This window comes from Plectropomus leopardus, chromosome 2, assembly GCF_026936395.1.
Source record: "Plectropomus leopardus strain MGB_pleo_1.0 chromosome 2, ASM2693639v1, whole genome shotgun sequence".
In the NCBI taxonomy this organism is placed as follows: Eukaryota; Metazoa; Chordata; class Actinopteri; order Perciformes; family Serranidae; genus Plectropomus; species Plectropomus leopardus.
Window position 1 is genome coordinate 24,732,302 of NC_142177.1, and position 21,774 is coordinate 24,754,075.

A 21,774-nucleotide genomic window follows, 5' to 3' on the forward strand; every position below is an offset into this window, starting at 1 on the left:
ATTTTACACAGAGCCAATAAGATTACATGTGGCGCTGTGGTGCGCTTATTTGATTATACAGCGTCGCCCGGAATATGATGTTTACCACGACGGACGAATCCCGCCCGGCTGTGCTACTTTGGAATAAAAACCAAGCAGCTCTCATTCATGCTAAAGTTAGGCTATGGGAAATTGTTTATGGGAGTTGTAGTCCATTTGAGAGACAGCTGGCGTTTCTGTAAACGCCGCAGACACCACAAAAAACTACATCTCCGCCATTTGTAAAAGGGCCAGTGCTTCTTGCATCAGCGTGTGTGGACCACACTTACCGGTAAAGTTACTGCCAGCAGCTACGTGTCTTGTTTTAAAGTTAAAGTATTTATTGCGACCATCAAAGCCAGTCATCGGTCCCGATCAAAGCGGAGTAACGTTACCAACGGCCAGATGAAGCTGTTCGTCAGTGAAGGCAACCCGCACTGCCTGAAGGTGTTAGCAGCGTTAGAAGTGACTGGAGTTCAGTGTGACGTCCAGTATGTCAACCACGAAGGTAAGACAGCATGGCTAGCTTTACATAACACCGTAACTCTAAGCGTACCTGCGGCTGATCACTGCTAACTTATAATTATTATGTGGTTTAGCCAAGTTTAAGTTGAGTTTGTGGTGTAACTGACGGTTTTAACTGTGGAATAGCAGGCTAACGTTAGCTGCAGTCCCGATCAAGTGCTAACTGTCAACTGTCATTCACTGATTGACAACTTCAACATCTGAGAAGCAGCTAGAAAACTCCCAGCCTACTGTACATCACTGCTTTGTTTGTCTTGTTTTAGTACTGTTTGTCAGTGCAGCCTCATATAGCCTTTGTTAAGCAGTGCATACAGGTGTTGGGCTTTTACCTGTGCAGTATGCAACCTGTCATGACTGGAACAGTCCCTGGTTAAAGGAGATCTACACACAATCACAAAGTTATTTCCATCATCTAAAACAGTAAGATAATATTTGTTAACGTGAGCAACTCTCCCCCAAACCTCCGAACTAGAGTGCTAAACTCCAATTTGTGATACCAAAGGGTATTTATTAAGTCTGGAATAGGGTTGCAATGATGTATCACTATCAAGATATAATGTTGTATATATAATACAGTATTAAAAATACATATATATTATTTTAGTTATTTTCAAAAAGTTTCAAGTACAGTAATAAAATGTTTGTTTAACTTTAAAAAAGTCCGTCTATTTTCAGTCTTTTAAGAGTAATTTTAACTGATAGTAATAATTATTCTGTGATATCATGATACCACAACATGCAATATTTTCTGAGATTGTTATTGCACCATAAAAATCTGATATTGTTGCAGCCCTGATATAGCTCCATAGACAGTGAATAGTGAAAGATGTTTTAGACGGCACTGTTACCCTTTTCCACTTCCTGCACCTAATTTTGAACCATTTAGAGCATTTTGACCAAAAATAAATTGGTTTAGAATCAGAAAAGTTGGTTCACAGCTGGAACCAAAAAAATATATTAATATAATATATTAATATATATAATATATTTCTTGCAAACTGTGACAACATCAGTGAGCATGTAACATTTCATTAGAAAGAGGATGGAGAAGGCAAAAATGGAGAAGTCAAGTTAGAAACCATCAGACAAAACATAGTGTTCAGTGGTCTCATTAAAAGCTGATAATTAATTATGTAATCCCCAATTTTTCTGCTACCACTTACTTCTTTTGTGCATTACGCAACATCCAACCTTGAAGACATACCCATGATTACAATCGTTCTGGGTGAACCAATGGAGATGCGTGCTGGTTTGCCATATAGCAACAAGGTTCAGAGAATCCTGAATGAAACCGGAGGTCAAAAATACGCTCCAAAATTTAATGAATCCTTCATTGGCCCATGCTACACCCAAGTTAGTAATGAAGGACCTGAAAAGTTGTTCGACCAATAAAAAGAGGCTGTCTTCTTTGCAGAAAAGAAAAAGCCAACATGAATAAAATTTAAGTCGGCCTTCATAATTTAGCCATCTAAGCCATGTTGGAACATATATTGTCAATGACAAAAGTCTGCAAAATGATCTTCATATTAATTTCAAACCAATTACTCACCCTCTTTGGGATGGGGATCCATTTACAATCATGTGACTAATCTCTGACCAACAGTTAAAGATGTTTTCCAGAGAGAGTCTGTAATAATGCAAGTAGTCCTCCTTAGGCTCAGTTCAACAATTACTAAAACAGTCTATAGTTCAGGCACAGAAAATGGATGAAGTATTGGCTTGATATACTCGCTACTGAAACTTGGCGTATTTCCCACTGGACTGATTCATTGTCGAGTGGAGTTTTGTCGAGATGCTGCTCTGTAAAGGAATTAGATTCTAATTAAATGGCGATACAACGCTAGTGCTGGGCTTATGTTGTGATTGTCAGGCATGTGAGAGAGGCTTCGCTCTCTTCAGTCCCAGATGTGAGCTAGACCTCTGTGGGAGTTGGATCGCTGAGATGAATAACCAGGACCATCTGGCATGCAGCCGCTGTGTATGAATGTAGTGGACTGTACTCAGAAATACATGATGCATATAAACAGTATAAGGGGGGTGGAAGCATGTTGTATCATGCAAGTCATTCTGCATTTGGGTCAAAATCTGTTGAACACAAGACCGTGAACTGCGATGATCTGTTTTTTGGTTCCTAATTATAATAAAATCTGATATATTGCACATTTATTAGAGTGAATGTAATTTAAAACAAACGTAAATGTTACTCCTGCTGTATTGAATCTTAACAATTTGTATTTGATTTTTTGTCAAAGCGACAATGTCATAAAAATGTATTACCAGAATCCCTCATGTGGTGAGAAATTCCAGATTAAGAAGATCAAATCCTCGACCTTCTAAGTGACCTTTGTGTTCTCCATAGATTATTCTCCTAACTTGTAAAGTATTGAGGCTGAGGACTTGATCGCAGGATTATCCTTGACGTGTTTGAGGAGTCTTGTGTTATTGGTTCTCCTTGAAGATACAGCATTGAATTTAAATTTGATCTCTGCCTAGGAAGTGTTGAAATAAATTAGATCTAATGGATATAGAATACTCTCTCTCTCTCTAACAAGAATTTACAGTTTGACTCTACATGTTTCATCAGTTGAAGTATCTAGTCCAACTACTCTAGAAACACGCTTATCTGCATAACAATATCTTCTGCTGTTGTGTGCATTTTCTTTAATGTTTAATGTTTTTCTTTCTTCTTTTTTTTCTACAGAGAAAGTGGTGCCCTTCCTTAGCCGTCCAGCCTTGCCAGCCCTGCTCCTGCCTAGTGGACTGCACCTTTTCAGCTCCAATGCCATCTGCCGGTCAGTAGACGAATCTCCCCGCCTGGTCATTTATGAATGCTGATGCCAAGTTGGCATGAATGTTGAGGCTGTTGATTGCTGCCTCTATATAACTTTTAAGATACCCCAAATCCTAAAGAGTCTGTTCAACTACAAAATAGAAGTCAAAATATATATTTACTTGTCTCTGTCAGTATCTAGTCATGTTTTTGCTAGGACTTCTCAGGTTTTGAAGCTGTGAATATATTAAGGTATCTCAATACCTGGGCAAAAAAAACCAAACTAACTGCATCGCTACATACCACAAGGGGTGTAAATCACAGGTTTCATTATGATAAATTATTATAGTTTAATAATAATAATAATAATAATACCACTGGAAGTTAATAAGAAAATATTTCTTGGGAGAACTGATCCTTTAAATCTTGCCAAAGTAGTGTTTTTCCTACATTAATGACACATGAAATCTCCATGATAAATGTAACTTTACCTCATGTGTATCAATTTAAGAGTCCTTAACACAGCTGACGGCTGAGAACCATAGCTAAAAACCATGGCTGGCAACTATATCAGTGGTCTGCCAGTTTAACACTGATGATGTGGCAATGAAATGTTCAGGTGCACTGTAACTCCTTAAGGCGAAGGTGTGGCAGATATTGATGTTTAAGGTGTGTCTGAGAGTATTTTCCTTTTTAAACAAAGTAAGATGCAACTCTTTGACATGACTTTCTTCTAATCTCCACTTTTGAACCTCTCAGATACCTGTTTGAGGTGAGCGGACAAGAACCCAGTGAGCTTTGCAGTCAGTGGCTTGAATGGGAGGCCACAGATCTTCAGGTAAGCTCTCCATAAAAACAGACCTTTCAGTTCGCTGGTAATCTGTTGTACAAAACACTAAACCTCTTTGAAATGCAAACTATTTTCAGTGCACGCATTTCTACATTCTCTTATGCAAAATCCTCTTACTGTTCATCAATGCGTTGCCAACGGGGACGTAAATCCATGCAGCTAAATGATTAAAGCTCATGCTCTCAAAAGAACAATGCACTGAAGAAATCTATCAGCATGCTCTGCAGGGTTAAAGAAAATGAATTGTTTAACCTCGGTCATGCTTCTTTGGCTTGATCTAATGTCATTCAATCAATTGTAATTAATCTCTGTTCTGTCTTATTTGTGCAGCCTGCGCTGCTGCAGGCTCTTCACATGGCAGTGCTGCAGGGAAAAGGATCAGAGGTGTCCAAGGTCCTCCAGGGGCCCCTAAACTACTTGGAGCAAAGCTTGAGCAAGGGGAACACGCCATATATAACTGGGGTACAGCATCAACATCTCCTTTTCATCTACTCCACTTCCCTTTTTTCCATGCCCATTAGTTTCCATGTATAGCATGAGAGTGACAGCAGATAAGGACAAACATACTCACTCAAACAAGGCTTTTTCAGGCTATATATTATATGATCAAGTCAAAAGTTCACGATGCCTCTGTGGAAGCTCAGCCGAGCTAAACTGAGCGTCTCCTCTGTGCCACATCAGGCTCCTGCGGCAACATTTCTTTTTCTTCTTGTAGTTTTTTTTCAGCGGCTGATGCTGAGCTGGTGCTGCATTTTTAAGTTAAAAAGATTTATCTGGGGAGGAGCTCCCTTATGTTGCAGATGTGCCTGAGTGTGGGTGGGTTGGGGGTGGGGGGATCAGTTCTCTGTGGTATTTGCAGCCCCTGTGGCAACCAGTCATGTGCGTCTGTCATACATTTCATGTGTACAGAAATCTGTTTTGTTAAGTCTCTTGGTGATTGGCATGGCTTGGAGGAAGCCTGTGTAAAGCTCAAGAAAAACTGTGGTGAACACATACAGTGAGGCAGTCACAGCAGTACATGCAGTCCATGTTTAGTGAGATACAAGTACACAAAACATTCATGCTGAAAGTAGACTTTCTCATGGTTGCTTTGTATGTAGAAAGTCACAAGGGTTCGGACTGATCCCTAGGCTTTCAAAACAACAAACATTTGGGTTTTTAATGGAGTGACATGAAAGGACATGGCAAGTTCGGCAACGATGTGTAAATTACATCAAGAAATTATGTTCATTAAAGTGTAAGTTTGGTATTTTCCAACCCTTTTTATCGGTGTTTTTGTGTCTAAGTGACTAATTGGAACGACAGTCTTTGAAATTGGTCCAGCATTTGGCGAGAGCTCTGCAGCTGGCAGCAACAAAATGCATGTCCTCTAAAAGTTCTTGTTTTTGCCACAGACAGGCTCAGATTATTATTATAACTGTTGTACAGAGATGGATGTTTTTTTTAAAGAATAAGATCCTTTTTCTTTAACCAGAAACGGTACCAAAATTGCAATTGCCAAAGCCACCAGACTCCATTTAAATAAAGAGAAATTTTAGTGAGTATATGGCCCTTACATATTCACATTTAAGTGGGTGAATTAAGGGTTGCTGATTGTTGGACCAATGAAAAATACAAATCTAAGATGGTTTCTGTGTGTTTTATTGTGTCTGTTGACTTTGAAAAAAGTTTCTTTTACGATGATAAAAGTATTCTTCATTTAAACGCAGTCTGGTGCGATTGTCGATAGTGATTTTAGGTTCATTTCTGGTTAAACAAAAAGGTTTATCTCCAGAAGGATCATTTCCATACATTATTGGACACTTGAAATAACAGTCTGAGCCTGAAGTGGCAAAAACAAGTACTTTTAATGGACCTACATCGAGGGTGCGAACAGGCCACAGGTGCTTACATTGCAGCCAGTTTCGCAGCAGACTCGCTCAATACTGGGCCAATTCCAAAAGTCGTTGCTTCCATTAGTCACTTAGTAATAGAAACGTGGAAAAACAGTGTCCAAGTTTAAAACTGTCAAACTTAACCGTTAAGCTGTTCTGTGTTTCAGGAAGCCGTCTCAGTTGCTGATGTTGTTTTATGGGCTGCGCTGTACCCCGTTTTATCTGACTCCTCACTTGCCCTGGGTAAGTACAAATAAACTTTTACATTTTTTGTTATTGGTCATGCACAAATGCCTCAGCTTCTTCCCTACTATATCTATCTATTTTATTTTATTTTTTCCATCACTTTCCCTCTCTTTTTTTTTCAATGTCCTCATTCCTATTATTTTGTTCTCTGTGTTTTATCAGTCCTTACTGCGACCATTCACTTTTCTTCTCCCCTTTTTTTTCTCTCCTTTTCCATTTCCCTGACTCTTTTTTCATCTTACAGGTGAACGCACTTCTGTGAAGGCTTGGTTTGACCGTGGGGCTGCTATGCACAGTTGCCAGTCTGCTGCTCAGAAAGTGCTGCAGGGGAAAGGCCTGCAGGGCATGAAGAGCTACATGCAGAGGCAGCCTGCCCCTCAGAGCAGCCAGTGCAGAGACACTCAGCCATGCAACAGCAACCCTGCTGAGGTATCAGCCACATCAGCAGGATAACTATTAGACTTTAAGCATTCATACAGAACAAAAAGCATTCAGAGGTGCTTCGGTGTCTAACTACACTTGTGCCTTTGCCTCAGGGAACATGTACGCTCTGTGAGGTTTCCAAGAAAATGTCTTTTTCATCAGGCCATAGATGCTCGAACACAAACAACGCCTTACAAGACACATGTACTGTCACACGCTTCCTTTCCCACATTTTGTCTCTACTTCACCGCAGCTTTAAGGAAGAAAGTTACAGCACTCAAAGGGTTGTCAGGCTTGAATTCACCTCACTTAAACTAAGCGGGGCTCTCTGCCTGTGAGCGTTAACCTGGCTCTATGAAAGCTATTATTAACACCCGTGTTAGGATATAGAACATGCAGCATGTAGAGGTTACATCACTATTTCTTTATCCTCTGTTCTCGTGAAAGCATGAGAGGATTTGAACAGGTGTCAATCAAATTATAGCAGCAGCAGTTATGGCTGCCTATCAGTGGACGTTGCAGCATGTCTATATCTCAGAATGATAAACGCTTTAGCTTCAGGCTTCGGGTTAGAGGTCAATAGGTCAAGTGGGAATCTGTGATACAATTCTAAAAAAAAAAAAAAAAAAACAGAACACTGAAGAGTTGAATGTATTTTTGTGTTGTGATTTTGATTTGGTAGTTTAGTTAAAGGACTGTTCTTTATAAGGATCGCTCCTAGAGAGGAAAATACTTAACGCCTAGAATCAAGAATCTTACAGTATTATTCATACAGTTTGATTATTTGTTTCATCACAGACTTGTGCACTTGAGCAACTTCATTCAGTTAGATAGCATAGCAGTTATTGAAAGAGGTGGTAAAGTGATAGTTTATCCCGAATCCAAATGACCTGTGTTGCTGTTTATCAGTGTAGATTGTTTTGGTGTGAGTGTTGGAGATATGGACCGTAGAGATGTCTGCCTCTCTCCAATATAATGGAACTAGATTGCACTCGGCTTGTGGTGCTCAAAGGAAACGTGCATCAGCTGCTAGCTCACTTAGCACCACTGAGCTCGCTAATGTTACAGCTCAGCTGAGGAAGAAATTGAGATAACTTTGGAGTTTAGTGTTTGTGAGTCCCAAAAGCCAGTTAATCACGAATTAATAACGAAACAGGTCATTTAATAATTTCACTATTTTCAGCCACAATAATCTTTTGGGTTTGTTGGTCGATATTTCAAAGATTGGACATAATTTATTGGTCTGATAACCTCAAATTACCATCTAGATTTAATGAATTATAGTTAATGAAACAGCAGGATTAAAAATGCAAACATCTACTTGTGGAGATTACTAACCTTACAAGCTCGTTTTGGTTTACTTTCCAGTGAATGTTTCCCTTTATCTCAATGTCTGTTTAGGATGAGGAAAGTGATCGTGTGGTTTCAGAGGAGGAGATGGAGGCAGCTTATCTCACCTGGAGTAAAGGTTTGAACACCTGCCCATCAGCTGCAGACAGACAGCACCCCATGTAAGTAATTAAAATGCTGTTTTTCATTCCAGACGATAGCAGATGCTCTCAGAGTGACTTGCAGTGGGTGTGCACAGTGTATGTTGCACTTTAGGATGGTGTAGGGATGTTATGGGGATCACATTTGTGGATTATCTTCTTGTTTGGACAGTCTCACAAACTGAGAGAGTCATTATACGCACATCACGTAGGTGCAAAATTATCAAAAAACAGCATACATGAGGAGAAAAGTAAGGCCTGCACACTTCATGCCACACAAGTTTAATGAAGACAATGTTTTGATCCTACTTGGATTGTCAGGTCAAAATGTTTATCTCTATGGTGACAAGTGTGGTTAAGCACTCAGGGTGGTAAAACATTTTACAATCAACAATTCTATAAAATACCTAGAAAAAACATTTAAAAAAAGTACACAGAGAAAGAAAACAGTGATGCAGAGGCCACATTACAAAACATCAAACATATCTCAGTTGATAAGAACAATATATCAAGATTCTTTAGATCACAATTCATATTTATATCAGAATACTTAATATTTACAGTCTCACAAACTAAAATGTTATCCAGCAATAGATTTTCTAAACTCCCGAAAAGTGAATTTGTCAGGTGATCATCCAGCAGCAGAAGAGTACATCGAGCTGAGCTGCACCGTGTAGAAATGTAACCCTGAGGAAGTGCATGTAACTCTGGAGGAGTTAAGAGATGGGAAAACTAAACCACTGATCTGTTTGTTTCCTTTCAGTTTGCCACAGGAGGGCAAGCGAAACCTCCTTGTAACCAGTGCCTTGCCTTATGTCAACAACGTCCCCCATCTGGGCAACATCATTGGCTGCGTCCTCAGTACAGATGTCTTCTGCAGGTGGGAATTTAATCCTGTAAATCCTTTTTTCCTCTCTACACGGGGGCCAACAAATGACTGATAATCATGAACAAAATAATGACTTCTGTTCCAAACACATTTTTGAAAACATTTACATCATGTAATGTGCAGGTCTTCTCAGCATTACAGTCTAACTTGTCCATCATATTTGTCCCCAACTGCTGGCTCTCCATTCTCTTATTCTCTGCTCTTTCTTTTCTCTTACCCTTACTGTTATTCACTCTGTGACTCCTTATCATAATCTCTCTTTTTCTCCTCATATTTTCTTTTTCTTCTTAATTTTTCTTCTTTTCTGCTCTGCCATCCATCTTTTGTCATACTGTACTGGGTCCATGCTTCTTCTCCTTTAAGGTACGGCCGTATGCGAGGCTGGAACGTGCTGTTTATATGTGGCACAGACGAGTACGGCACGGCAACAGAGAACAAGGCCAGAGAGGAAGGTCTGACACCACAGCAGATCTGCGACAAGTACCATGCCATCCACTCCAGCATCTACAAGTGGTTCCAGATCGACTTCGACTTTTTTGGCCGAACCACAACCGAGAAGCAGACGGAGTGAGTAAAAGCAGGGAAGAATGCTTTAGTCGGCCTGTTTGTAGAATTGTAATCTGTGATTATGTGAGAAATTAAAGACGGGGCTTTTCTGTCATCATTATCAAATGTAAACGACAAAGATGCAGAGATAAGAAGAGAGGTCTACAATATTAATCCAGAGCTCGCAGTGCAGCGCTGGTCCTGGTGTATATGACTCTGATGCTGCTTGGCTTTGGTATGAAAGGGCAAACACATGACGTTTCCATACAATTACGTAACATAGGATTGCTATAATCTTGCAGTAGAAACTGTTGTGGATGTCTCGCCCTCTCAAGCATAAATTCCACCCGACTTAATCTCAGAGATTATTGAGCATGATTGTAGAGTTTAGGTTATTGCTTACATTTCTGAAATGTATCAAATAAAAAAAGACATTTTCTTCAAAATGTTTTCATTTGTCAGTTAAAGGAATATTTTACCCACAAAATGCCTCAGTTAACGTGTTACACCAGTTTTTGACTAACTTCTGGGTGACAAGTGTGACATGTGAGAACTGTTGTTCCAGATACTTTGTTAAATGAAGGAAAACTTTACCCACAAAATAACCATTTGTATATCAGTTACTCACCTAATGTTATGTTGAATTTGTAAAGAAAACTTTGATTTTCTTGCATGCCTCCATGGTGAGCAAATAATCCAAAAAAGGAGAGAGTTCCTGATGAATCGGATTTCATTTCATAACATTCATGCATTTCACAACAGCAAAACTGTACCAAAACAGCCGTTTACGAATTCTCACATAAATCGGGCAAAATGATCCAAGTCTCATTTCTACAGTCATGTGCTCATTGCTTCCCAAACACATGCATTTTCACTAAATGGTATTATATAGGTGACACCTGTTACCTATGAGTTAGTCAAATACTGGTACAACTCACATTAATTAAGTTGAAAGTTAATGAAGATAAAAGCTGTGTGTGAAAGTAGATTCAAACAGTCAGGTGAAGCTCCACTTCACTGTATTACAGTTATGTATTTATGCAATAAACAGTAACTCTTTTCACACTTTTTAAAAAGTCAGCAGAAAGGACTAGCATTGGCAGAGTTGATCGAGGAAAAATAAATTGGGCACTCTGCAGTAAAGTTATCTATTTTATAATATTGATGAGCTAATGAAAGCCTGGAGATGAAATTAATTGCTCCAAAGTTATGGATTGATGCTCTAAGGTATTATTGAAATAATGAAAACAAAGCAGTGGGTGTGATTTCTTGTCAGTGTGTGTATTGGCAAAGTGTCAGATTTTTCTTTGTTTGTATCAGTGTTTAAATAAGACGTGGAAAGTCTGGGTTTTGGTGGGTTTACTTAGTTACATGTAAAAATGGGATACAAAACAGAGGTCTTTCTCTTCTTTTTAGTGCTTGTACATAAAAAGGATAGCAAAGATAAAAACTCTTGTTTTGTGGCTTTTGCTTTGATAAGTAAAACATAAAAGGCATCAGACACCATGCACCACAACCATGTTCTTTGAAAAAAGAAAAAGGCCCAAGGTTTAAAGACTTTTGACTTGATGCATGAAAAGTGCTTTGGATGTTAGGTCTTACATTTTAGATTCACAAATCCAACACCAAAGATTACCAACAGCTTTGTTTTTTATGCTCCATGTTTTATTTTACCAAACCAATAACACCAACTCTTTTCTTCATCTTCTTTTTTCAGTATATTGCTCTATTTTCCATATTGATCTATAAAGTTTACATAATTTTCCAGCCAACAGAGAAGAGCACGATCAGTCTGATCCAGAAAACAAAAACAGGGTTTATTTATAATAATAATAGTAATAATAATAATAATAATAATAATAATAATAATAATAATAATAATAATAATAATAATAATAATAATAATAATAATAATATACAAAATGCTTCACATACAAGGACACATAGAAGTGAGTCCTGAGAGACAATTTAAAAAGAGGGCATTGAATTCTCAAGTCTAAGTTCCTCAGGTAAACTAATCCAAAAGGTTGGAGCCCCCTGCATGCGTATATCCACATTACACATTTGTCAGTGTAACTTAAACTCGCATCAAAAAACAAAACATGTTCTTCATGCGTCCCAGACACATTCCCTGAGGTGTTTATAGACTAGCGTTGTCCTCTGTTGTCCTTTCAGAATCGCCCAGGATATTTTCTGGAGAATCCACAAGCATGGTTTCCTCATGGAAGACACGGTGGAGCAACTGCGTTGTGAACAATGCCAGCGCTTCCTCGCCGACCGCTTTGTAGAAGGGACTTGTCCCCACTGCAGATACCCAGAAGCTCGTGGTGACCAGTGTGACAAGTGTGGGCGTCTAATCAACGCTGTGGAGCTCAGGGTGAGCTGGAAGGAGCATGCTGATGATTTAGATAAATCAGTGCAAATTATTGCCATTAATTGATCATTAGAAAGAGAATGATGGCAGTAGCCCTATTATTTCTGTTTTATCATTGCTGATGGCTGTCTCCTCCAGGAACCCCAGTGTAAGGTCTGCAGGCAGACTCCAGTCGTCCGCTCCTCCAAGCATCTTTTCCTGGACCTGCCAAAGGTATGCTTTTCACACTGTATTGTAATGGCCTGAGTTTTTCATTCTACAGTTTAGATTGTGCTTTTCTGCTTGCAGAGATCAGAGTTAGCCTGTAAAGAAATTAAAAAAAACTCCAAGTGTAAAGAAGAATTCAAAGTCAGACAGCTTGTGAAAGGCAGTTATCCCTGTGGTAATTTTATTATATAAACGGCTTTAGTCTTTCTGGAGCTGTGGTTTGGAGTTAAGACGTTTGGTGTTTTTGTCAGCCCTTTCATTCTTTCCCTCATGCAGCTAGAGCCTCAGTTGGAGAAATGGCTGGAGAAGTCAACCGGCTCAGGAGACTGGACAGCAAACGCCAAACAGATCACTCGCTCCTGGGTCAGAGATGGACTCAAACCTCGCTGCATCACCAGGGACCTGCGATGGGGAACACCAGTACCTCATCCTGACTTTAAAGAGAAGGTCTGCTATTGTCACCAGGAGCAAAAACACATTTTTCACATTACAAATCCTGCTTTTTTTGTTTGTTTTCATTTTATCACAATAGAAAAGATGCACACACCACTTTTTTTTATTAAAGCATAATAAGACTCAGCTAAATTGCCTGCTGAGAAGATAATGAATGCAAGCACTTAATATCTAAGGTCAGGTTCCTAATTAAACATTGAAAATGACTATGCACTTCATTAGCTGTTTGCAGATTCTGCAGTGACTGATGATACTGCAGTGCTCCCTAATAGCACACTGGGAGATTCTGTGGGTCTGGCATGTCAAAACATGTTGAAACTCTGACTACTTTTATACGCTCCACTAAATCTTTCTCCAAATAATATATAAGAGACAGAAGTCAAGTTGTACATCTTGAGGATTTTTCATCCTCCTAATCTCTGTGTCCTTTTTAGCTCGATTCATGTGATCCAGAATTGATTTGTGGACGTCTCTCTCTTTCTGCTTCTGCAGGTGTTCTACGTGTGGTTTGATGCCCCGATTGGTTATCTGTCCATTACAGCCAACTACACTGACAAATGGGAAAAGTGGTGGAAGAATCCACATCAGGTAACCCACCTCGTCTCCTCCCCTCAACACACACGTCAGATGTTATGAGGCGAGCAGAACACTGATGCACAAGCTTGGCACAGATTTTGTCCTCTTTACAACACAGAATGGCTCCGATTGCTTTTGTCATTGCCCCATCTGGTCTATTGCATTCTGCATTAAAACACAGTGTAATTCCTAGCTCCATATAACCCTAATGTGAAACAGACATTGCCTGATTATGAATTAAATGCACAATCGGTTTTGTGCCCACAGCTACAATGTACAGACAGTGTACTGTGTGGAAGGAAATACAGCTCTTTGTAGTTTGGGGTTGCTATTAACTTCCAGGTTCCTCCCCTCTGAGATCAAAGTCTCAGCATAATCAGTCCACCATACGTCTTGTTAGATTTTTCTAATTCATGATGCTGTCATCGGCTTTACATAGGAAAGATGAAGTACTTGACATTTTGTGTGTATGTATCTTTTTGGAGAAGGCAATATCATGGAGTGAACAAAAACCCTTTTCCAGTTTTCACATGTACACATGCATGTGCGCAGAAAAAGGGAAAAGGCCACAATGGCAACTCAGTCACGTCACCTAAGGCCAAGTTCGGGGATATTTAATGTTCTAAATGTTCAAGATGGCAACGGCCGAATTGCGTCAGAACAGGAGTCCCCGAGCCAATGAGTGATGTCGCAGTCGCTACATCCATTATTTTATACCATCAATGATATGCACACATTCTTGATTCCTTATTCTGAAATCAAGGCTTAATGGGAACCAATCTAAACCCTGATGGTGACATAATTATAGACAATGATATAGAGCAATAAAAATGTACCTCATAATGATAAGCTAAAGCAAAAGACTTGTTTATTTCCACTTTAACTGGAAGTTAATAACAAAAATAAATAAAACTGTAGATAAAAACAAATCCAACCTATCTTCCTCACTCTCACTGACTCATCTCATCTCTCTCCATCTGAAACTGCAGGATTGAGCTTCTCTTATGTGTGTGTGATGGCCTGTGTTTGCAGAGAGAGGCAGAGATGGGGGTTGGGGAGAGCTGATAAGTCCTCTTTGAACAGGATGATCTCATGATGATCTAATATGATGTCATCCTCACGGTGCAGTGTTGTGTCTCTGCCACCAGGTGGAGCTGTACAACTTCATGGCCAAAGACAATGTGCCGTTCCACAGTGTGGTGTTTCCCTGCTCCCTGCTGGGAGCTCAGGACAACTACACGCTGGTCAACCACCTCATAGCCACTGGTAGGCACTTATTCCGATTGACTGATTTCACCACTTTTATTATTTATATGTGACGTACTTAGACTAACTGGGATTCACAGCAGATCTTTAAATGGGATTCACAGTGTTTGGAGGTTATGCAACACAGACGTCATGAATGATCACATTCACACTGGACACTGAGATTCAGCTGTGACAGTAATTTATGCTGTAATTTCCCCACAGAGTATCTAAATTACGAGGACACTAAGTTCTCCAAGAGCCGTGGTGTGGGTGTGTTTGGAGACATGGCCAAGGACACAGGCATCCCGTCCGATGTGTGGCGGTTCTACCTCCTGTATGTGCGTCCAGAGGGACAGGACTCAGCCTTCTCCTGGGCTGACATGGCTCTGAAGAACAACTCTGAGCTGCTCAACAATTTGGGCAACTTCATCAACAGGTTGGTAACAGTCACATGTACATCATAGTAGGATTCCCATCAGAATTCAGCTTTTTCCAGTGACTTTAACAAGGTAACCTGCAGCACTCTCTGCTACTTTTTTCCAGCTAGCTGATTTTGTGATATATTCTTTGTTACAGTTTCTTTTTTTTTTTTAATTGTTCTTATAATTTTAGATCAGTAACTAGTGAAATAAAAAATGGGGCAATCCACCTCAAGTTGCTCACACTTTGTACATAATAAGTTTCACTCAAAAAGTAAATATGCAGCAAAACTGTCATCCAGTCCAATTAACAACTAACTTTTTAAATTGTTGTACTCATTGAAAAAAAAAACTCTGTTAGAACTATTACAAGAGGCTCACCCTAGTTTTCTAAATTTGTTTGGGATGGCGTAATTTAGCCCCAATTACATTGCCTCAAATGATTTTTAAAAGATCAGGGTTAAATCCCACATCAAAGATTTTTCTCTGCAGCTTTTTTTTCAAAGTACCTTGATCTTCAAAATTGGTCTCGGGCAGCAACGTTGATGCCTAATTGGTTCAAAAATATCTTGTAGATTGCATCCAGCCTAAGGTGTTGGAGGTAGAGAGTATTCTGCATGAGAAAAGAAATTCTGTCCTTGCCTGGATCCAGTCAGTAAATCACTGCATCATTAGCAACAGTGTGTCCATCTTTGGCTCGCTTTTTCAGACTCATAAACGATTCAGGGCTGTGGTGTTCCAGCTAATCGCCTTTGACTGTCAACAACTTCACTAATAGTCAGTTTGACAAACCAAAACGGGTAAATAGTTATTTAATATTCACCAGCAGGAAAGATGACTTTATTGATCAGTAAGATTCAGTTATTCTAACCGTCAGAATATTCTTTATTTTCCCGGGATGAAAAAACCTCAAGGGCTCGGCAGTTTCACTAATTAACAGACTCAAACAAATTAAGAATGCAGGTCACACAAAGTTCACACTCACACATCAAAATCACCGTTCATCGTAAACGTGACAGTGGTCTGGCAGACCTTCCTCAAAAGGCTGGGAGATGCGTAAAATATAGAACAGTCTGTTGCATCAGACGTGACAAAAACACTACCAACATCTTCCCGATGTACACATAAAACTCATTTTAAAAACGTCTGGCTGCAGACGCGGCTACAATGTAGAGGTGATGAAGGAGCTGTGATGAGGCTCAATGCAGCACGCTGTTGTGTTAGTTTACACGAGCAGAGCACTGTATTACATCTGGCAACAAAATCTATAATTTATAAACAATTAGCAAGTCAAGTAACATGCCCTTCGCTCGTTTTGCTGTCTTTCCCTTTTTTTTTCTCGCCGCCTCTCTCTCTCTGTTCCCACATTTTTCCCTGACCCCCCTCCCCCCCTTTTTTTTTTCATCTGTCCTGTTAACCCCCCCCTCCTCTCCTTCTCCTCTCTAGAGCTGGCATGTTTGTCACCAAGTTCTTTGAGGGCTGTGTGCCTGCGATGGAGCTACAGCAGGAAGATAAGAAGCTCCTGGCTCTGGTGGGCTGGGAGCTGCAGCAGTACATCCAGCTCATGGACAAAGTCAAGTAAGACTCACATGCCTGTCAAAAGCTAAATGTCGAGATACTAATGGAAGTTTACGTTTGTTCGCACATGTAGATGTTTTTTTGAAAAAACAGAAAAAAAAGGAATTAAAACAGTTAATGCATGCAGGCGAGGCAGAAACCCACAGTGGGATTTTTTTAAAGACTTCATCCAAAGTAGAGAATAAAATGTACATCGATTTAAAATTTCAACATGATGCAAAGTAAAATATCAGTATAAAGACATATCTTCCACCAAGCCATCACTAATGAAAAGAAATGAAGAAACAACAAATAAATCAGCACAGTGCAGAAACAGAGCACAGTGCAGAAACAGAGCAGCCTTTAAGTTTTTTTGTATTCGGACAAAGACATGAAATCAAGTTCATGTTCCATAATTGAGCTTCATGGTATTTCAACTTGTGCTGTTCTTTAGATGTGCGATACATTGGGAGGTAAAGGTTATTTGTTTTTCTAGTTGAGTGCAAATTTTATTAAATTAACTTCTAAGAAGTGCTTATCTTAATTAGATTTATTCAGTATTTTAAAATGTTTAAAACTTGTATTTTACATTGTCATTTTTTGGTGTAGTTTATATCCCTGCTGTTAGATTGATGTTGTATCATTTTAAGATGTATCTCAACACTAACTTTTAGATGAACTCATATTTGGACTTTTGCTGAAGTCGATTCAATATACTGTTCTTACCAGAATCCGCGATGCTCTGAGACACATCCTCAACATCTCTCGCCATGGCAACCAGTACATTCAGGTCAATGAACCCTGGAAGAAGATCAAAGGAGGAGACACAGAGAGGTGAGATGGCCTTGACCAGTTTAACATCACCTGTGCCTCTGAATTTTATTACAAGGTAAAAACATCTCTGTCAAGGGTTCCCACTGTCATGGAAAACCTGGAATAGTCATGGAATCTCACGATCTGATTTTCCAGGTCTGGAAAAGTCATAGAATTAGTAAAAGCCATTGAAAGTTTTGATAAAGTCATGGAATTTTGTTGTGTGTGATGAAATTAATTGCTACAGTAATCTTCTGCGGATAACCTTCCACGTCTTATAACGAACATAACTGTTAGAGGCTGGAAAAGGATGATGGTAGTTTCATCTTTAGGTAGCTTTCATTCAGTATTTCACATTTGGATTTTAAAGTATACCATACAGTTCTGATCATACTGTATGCTGTAAATAGTAATTCAGTTTCATGATGTGTTCTGGTGTGATCTCCAACTCGACTGGTCGAGTGTGTGCCCCATATAGCATGGTTCCTGCAGATCCTTTAAATGCCTTAAAAGGCATTGAATTCTTGAATCTAAAAATTAGGCCTCAACTGGTATAAAAATTACTTAAATTATTCCTTCAAACGTCTAAAAAATGCTCAGACATGGGAAGTAGGATTTTATGAATCTTTCTTTCTGACGTTGCATTGCAATATCTCAAAATAATTGGCAACATCTATTGTTTGCTAAATAATTGAATAAATTCCTCTCCTTAAACTTGACACTCAAGGTGTGGAATCTCACATCCAGAGTGAGAAACACAAAATCACCAAGAAAACCAGCCAGAAATGCCAGAAATTTCCTGCTTCTGTTGGTAAACCACATCGATATGTTTATGATAATATAATAATGTCCTCCATGTTTTCCACCCTAAAAAGGATTGGGGTTTTTTCATCATATTGATGTAGATAAACGTATTTTATGAACTTTTGGGCAACATAAAACATTCCAGTAATTATGGTTATTAGAAATTTGGTCTTAAACTTCAGTGTGAGTGCCATTAAAAAGTCTTTAAACGTCTTAAGCTGCAGGAACCCTGATATGAGTCCTTTACAGCAGCCGGGATTTGATTCCACTCAGTGACACTTTGCTGCATGTCACCTCCCTCTCTCTCGTACCTTTCTTGTCCGTCTTTAGCTACACTATCTAAAGGCAAAAAACACCCAAAAAATCATCTTTAAAAAAAAAATAAAAATATATATATATATGCACACATGTATAGTGGGTCCTTAAAGTCATGGAAAAGTTTTGAAATTTGGTCTGTGAAAATGTGTCAGAACCCTGAGTAAATTCACCTTTCACATTAAAAGGAGCACTTCATCCACATTCATGTATCTAAGCAACGGAAAACATCATTTGATTTTGCATAGATTGCAATCATAAAATCAAGTCTTAGAGGAAAGAAATATTTGTATGAACGGCAACTAGAGGAGCAGCAGTGAACATGCAATTTCTGTCCGTCTTATCAAATTTTCAATTCACGATCTGTCTAACTGGCTGACTGATCTCCGTCTCTCTTCTCCAGGCAGCGCGCGGGCACAGTGACCGGCGTGTCTGTGAATATCGCCTGCCTGCTGTCAGTGATGCTGCTGCCATACATGCCAACGGTCAGCCAAACCATCAGGGATCAACTCAACGCCCCTCAGTCTTGCATCAATACCATGTTGCAAGGCACGGGCACCTTTGTATGTTCCCTGAGTGCCGGCCACCGCATCGGCACTGTGAGTATAACCTGAGAAAGCACACACGCCGCTCTCGCACACAAACCTGTGGAACCTCCCGTATGTTGACGCTGGGTGATACAATGAGGATGCAACAGTGTGTCAATATTTCGGGTCTCTGGAGGACATTGTAGTCGTGTGAACACACATACACACTCTTGAGAATAATAGCCTAGACGGTGTTTGGAGGCCTCAGCCCTGAACAGCAACTTCCTCTCAGGCCACTTGTCCCTTCAGGCTTAATTGTGGTGACCCGTGTCCGCAGCAGCCTGCCAACGCTGCACTCCATCTCTAAGGCTGTTGTGATCCGTGACTGAGGTCTCCAGACGAGGAGCAGCGGACGACACCGTTCTAATGTCACACTAACGCACCGTACACTCACGCAGCTTCTCTGACAAATGCTGTATTGAAGAGTGATCATGATCGAAACTCAGATTTCTCAAACATGGTTATCTCCTCACTTGCATAATCCTCTTTGTTCAGAGATGAGCGCAGAGCCTGCAGGATAAATTTTCCAGCTACACTGGCCTTGGGCCGGATCCACAATTTCAAACTTTTTTAAATATTCGTGCTTATGTTTTTTTTTTAATTTCTACCTTTTTTTTTGTTCCCCTGTACAACCCCTTTTCCTTCCAGGTCAGTCCGTTGTTCCAGAAACTGGAGTCGGACCAGATTGAGGCTTTGAAGAAGCGATTTGGTGGACAGCAGGTACTTGATGTTTATGCTGCCTAATGGTCTGTGTATAAATTCAGTCAGGTCTTGTGGTAATATAGGTTGACTATTTATGAATAATGAAAAAAGAAAGAATTGATAATGAGTTGCTGTTCACGGGCGTCCGTCAAACTGTCGCCCCAAATAAGAGTTTCTAATTGCAGTTTCTGTCTTTTGAAACATGATGCAGAGCACACACACTATAAATGTTTTTAAATGATGTATTACGCATCCATCATATAGATAAAAATAATCCCTCTCTAAACCTTCTCCTCAACCGCCTGCCTGCAGCCTGAAGATGAACCACCTAAAAAAAAGGTATCAGGCGGTGTTTGTTTGTGAAGACTCCGTCCACACTGGTTCTGCTGTGTCAATATTGATTACCGCATGCCTTCACTAACACTAGCGGCTCATCTAACGTCCCTCGGATTTTGAATTTTAACTCATCCCTGTGTGTCCAGTGTGATTCGCCGTCCATTCACACTTCATGACTCATAAAATCCGGTCGACATTTTGAGTGATGAGTGTTATTGTCTGAAAATGAAGTAAAGTCAGCTCCAGGAATAATAACCATCAAAACGGCTCAAATTCAAACGTCTTCGTCTGTCTGTTTCCACCCTCAGACGACAGCTCAGAGGGCTGGCAGCGCTCAGCCAGCCGCTGTGCCAGCTACTGCTGCTGCTGCTGCCGCCGCAGCTGCTGCTGCTGCTGCTGCTGCTGCTGCTGAGGTGGCGACGGTGAACGGAGTGGACCCAGAAAAAGCCAAGCAGCTCACACAGGCAGTGGCTGAGCAGGTGAGAGTGCTGGCTGGTGGCAGCACACTGTGGAGCCATCAACTGTAAACCAAATTCTCCCATTTTTAGACATTTTAAGACCAAGAATCTGTCATTAGAACAGCACTATAAGGTACATTTTGTCTATAAGATTATTTTAATTGTATTGTTTTGTCTTTAAAATAATCTTCTTATAAATGGAATAACCAAACAGATGTCAGCATCCGTAAGGAACGAAAGCGTTCCCTCCAAAAATCGAATCACGCACACAACCGACCACTGGCCGCTGAAATAAACAGCGGCTAATTTTAAAAGCTACGTTAAATCAGTTTCATTATTTGGAAAAAATATCTGGTAATGTTTGACTTTGTCGTCAATCAATCACATTTATTTTATTTCTAAATCTGTGATTTTTTTCATTTATGGAACACTTTTAACTATAAATGCGGCAGAAAATATAAAATTTTCAACATTTTCAAACCCAGACAGACGCATATAATTACAAACCCACAAATTGCCGCCTCTGTTAAGTGTTTACTATTTGACAAAGAAGCTACCAATCTCTGTTTATTCACAGATGTGTTAAATCAACAACAAATCCAGGTGCGAGCAATCGATTAAACCCTGCCATTTAATCTCTCACAGGGCGAAAAGGTACGAGCGCTCAAAGCCCAGAAGGTGGAGAAGGCCGTGATCACCGCAGAGGTGGCCATACTGTTGGACCTGAAGAAGCAGCTGGCTCTGGCTGAGGGGAAGAGCCCTGAGCCTGCGCCCCAGAAGGGCAAGAAGAAGTGAGGCAGGAGAAGAAAAATGAAAGCAAAGTGATGGAGGTTAGTGAGAGGAAGAGAGGAGTAAAATGGTTTGAGGTATGATTGTGGAGAATGGGAACAAGATGTACACTAAGAGAGAGATGAGGGTATTAGCTTAAGGCAAAGCCGTGACAGGATCTAAGACAATGTGGTATTGGCACTGAGGACTAATGAAATGCTGGATAGGCCGACGGGGAAATGAAAACACACAAAGAGAGAGTCAAATGAATACAGCTACAGAATGAAGGGATTTTTCCAAATCCCTACACCAAAAGAAACTGATTTTATACTCTCCCTGTGATAAAGTCAGCATACGATATTAGCGTTGGAAGGTGTGTTGCGCATTTAAAGATGTTTTTTTATATCCTCTGGAAAATTGTTTTTTTTCCTTCATTTGCTACAAATACCCTTTTTGGATCCAGAAAATAAATTGATTAAGTTCAGCTGAATATTGTCTTTACTCTCCCCTTTCTCAATTACCTCGA

At 39.9% G+C, this 21,774-nt stretch overlaps 1 protein-coding gene across 2 annotated transcripts; it reads left to right on the plus strand.

Moving 5' to 3' along the window:
- Positions 1–262: 262 nt before the first annotated feature.
- On the plus strand, positions 263–21,732 carry mars1 (methionyl-tRNA synthetase 1). 2 transcript variants are annotated; one of them, XM_042506063.2, is made up of 22 exons: positions 263–526; positions 3,245–3,335; positions 4,073–4,151; positions 4,494–4,625; positions 6,205–6,280; positions 6,528–6,712; positions 8,108–8,217; positions 8,960–9,076; positions 9,449–9,652; positions 11,807–12,008; positions 12,144–12,218; positions 12,489–12,659; positions 13,158–13,253; positions 14,390–14,507; positions 14,712–14,925; positions 16,355–16,486; positions 17,195–17,299; positions 18,801–18,996; positions 19,633–19,704; positions 19,999–20,025; positions 20,331–20,501; positions 21,126–21,732. In XM_042506063.2, exons 1-22 carry the CDS (start codon positions 424–426, stop codon positions 21,273–21,275), a joined length of 2,826 nt encoding a protein of 941 aa, XP_042361997.2. In that variant the 5' UTR covers positions 263–423; the 3' UTR covers positions 21,276–21,732. The 2 variants fall into 2 exon arrangements, with proteins under 2 accessions (XP_042361997.2, XP_042362004.2); XM_042506070.2 differs by lacking the exon at positions 19,999–20,025 and having other exon boundaries at positions 264–526.
- Positions 21,733–21,774: the final 42 nt, after the last annotated feature.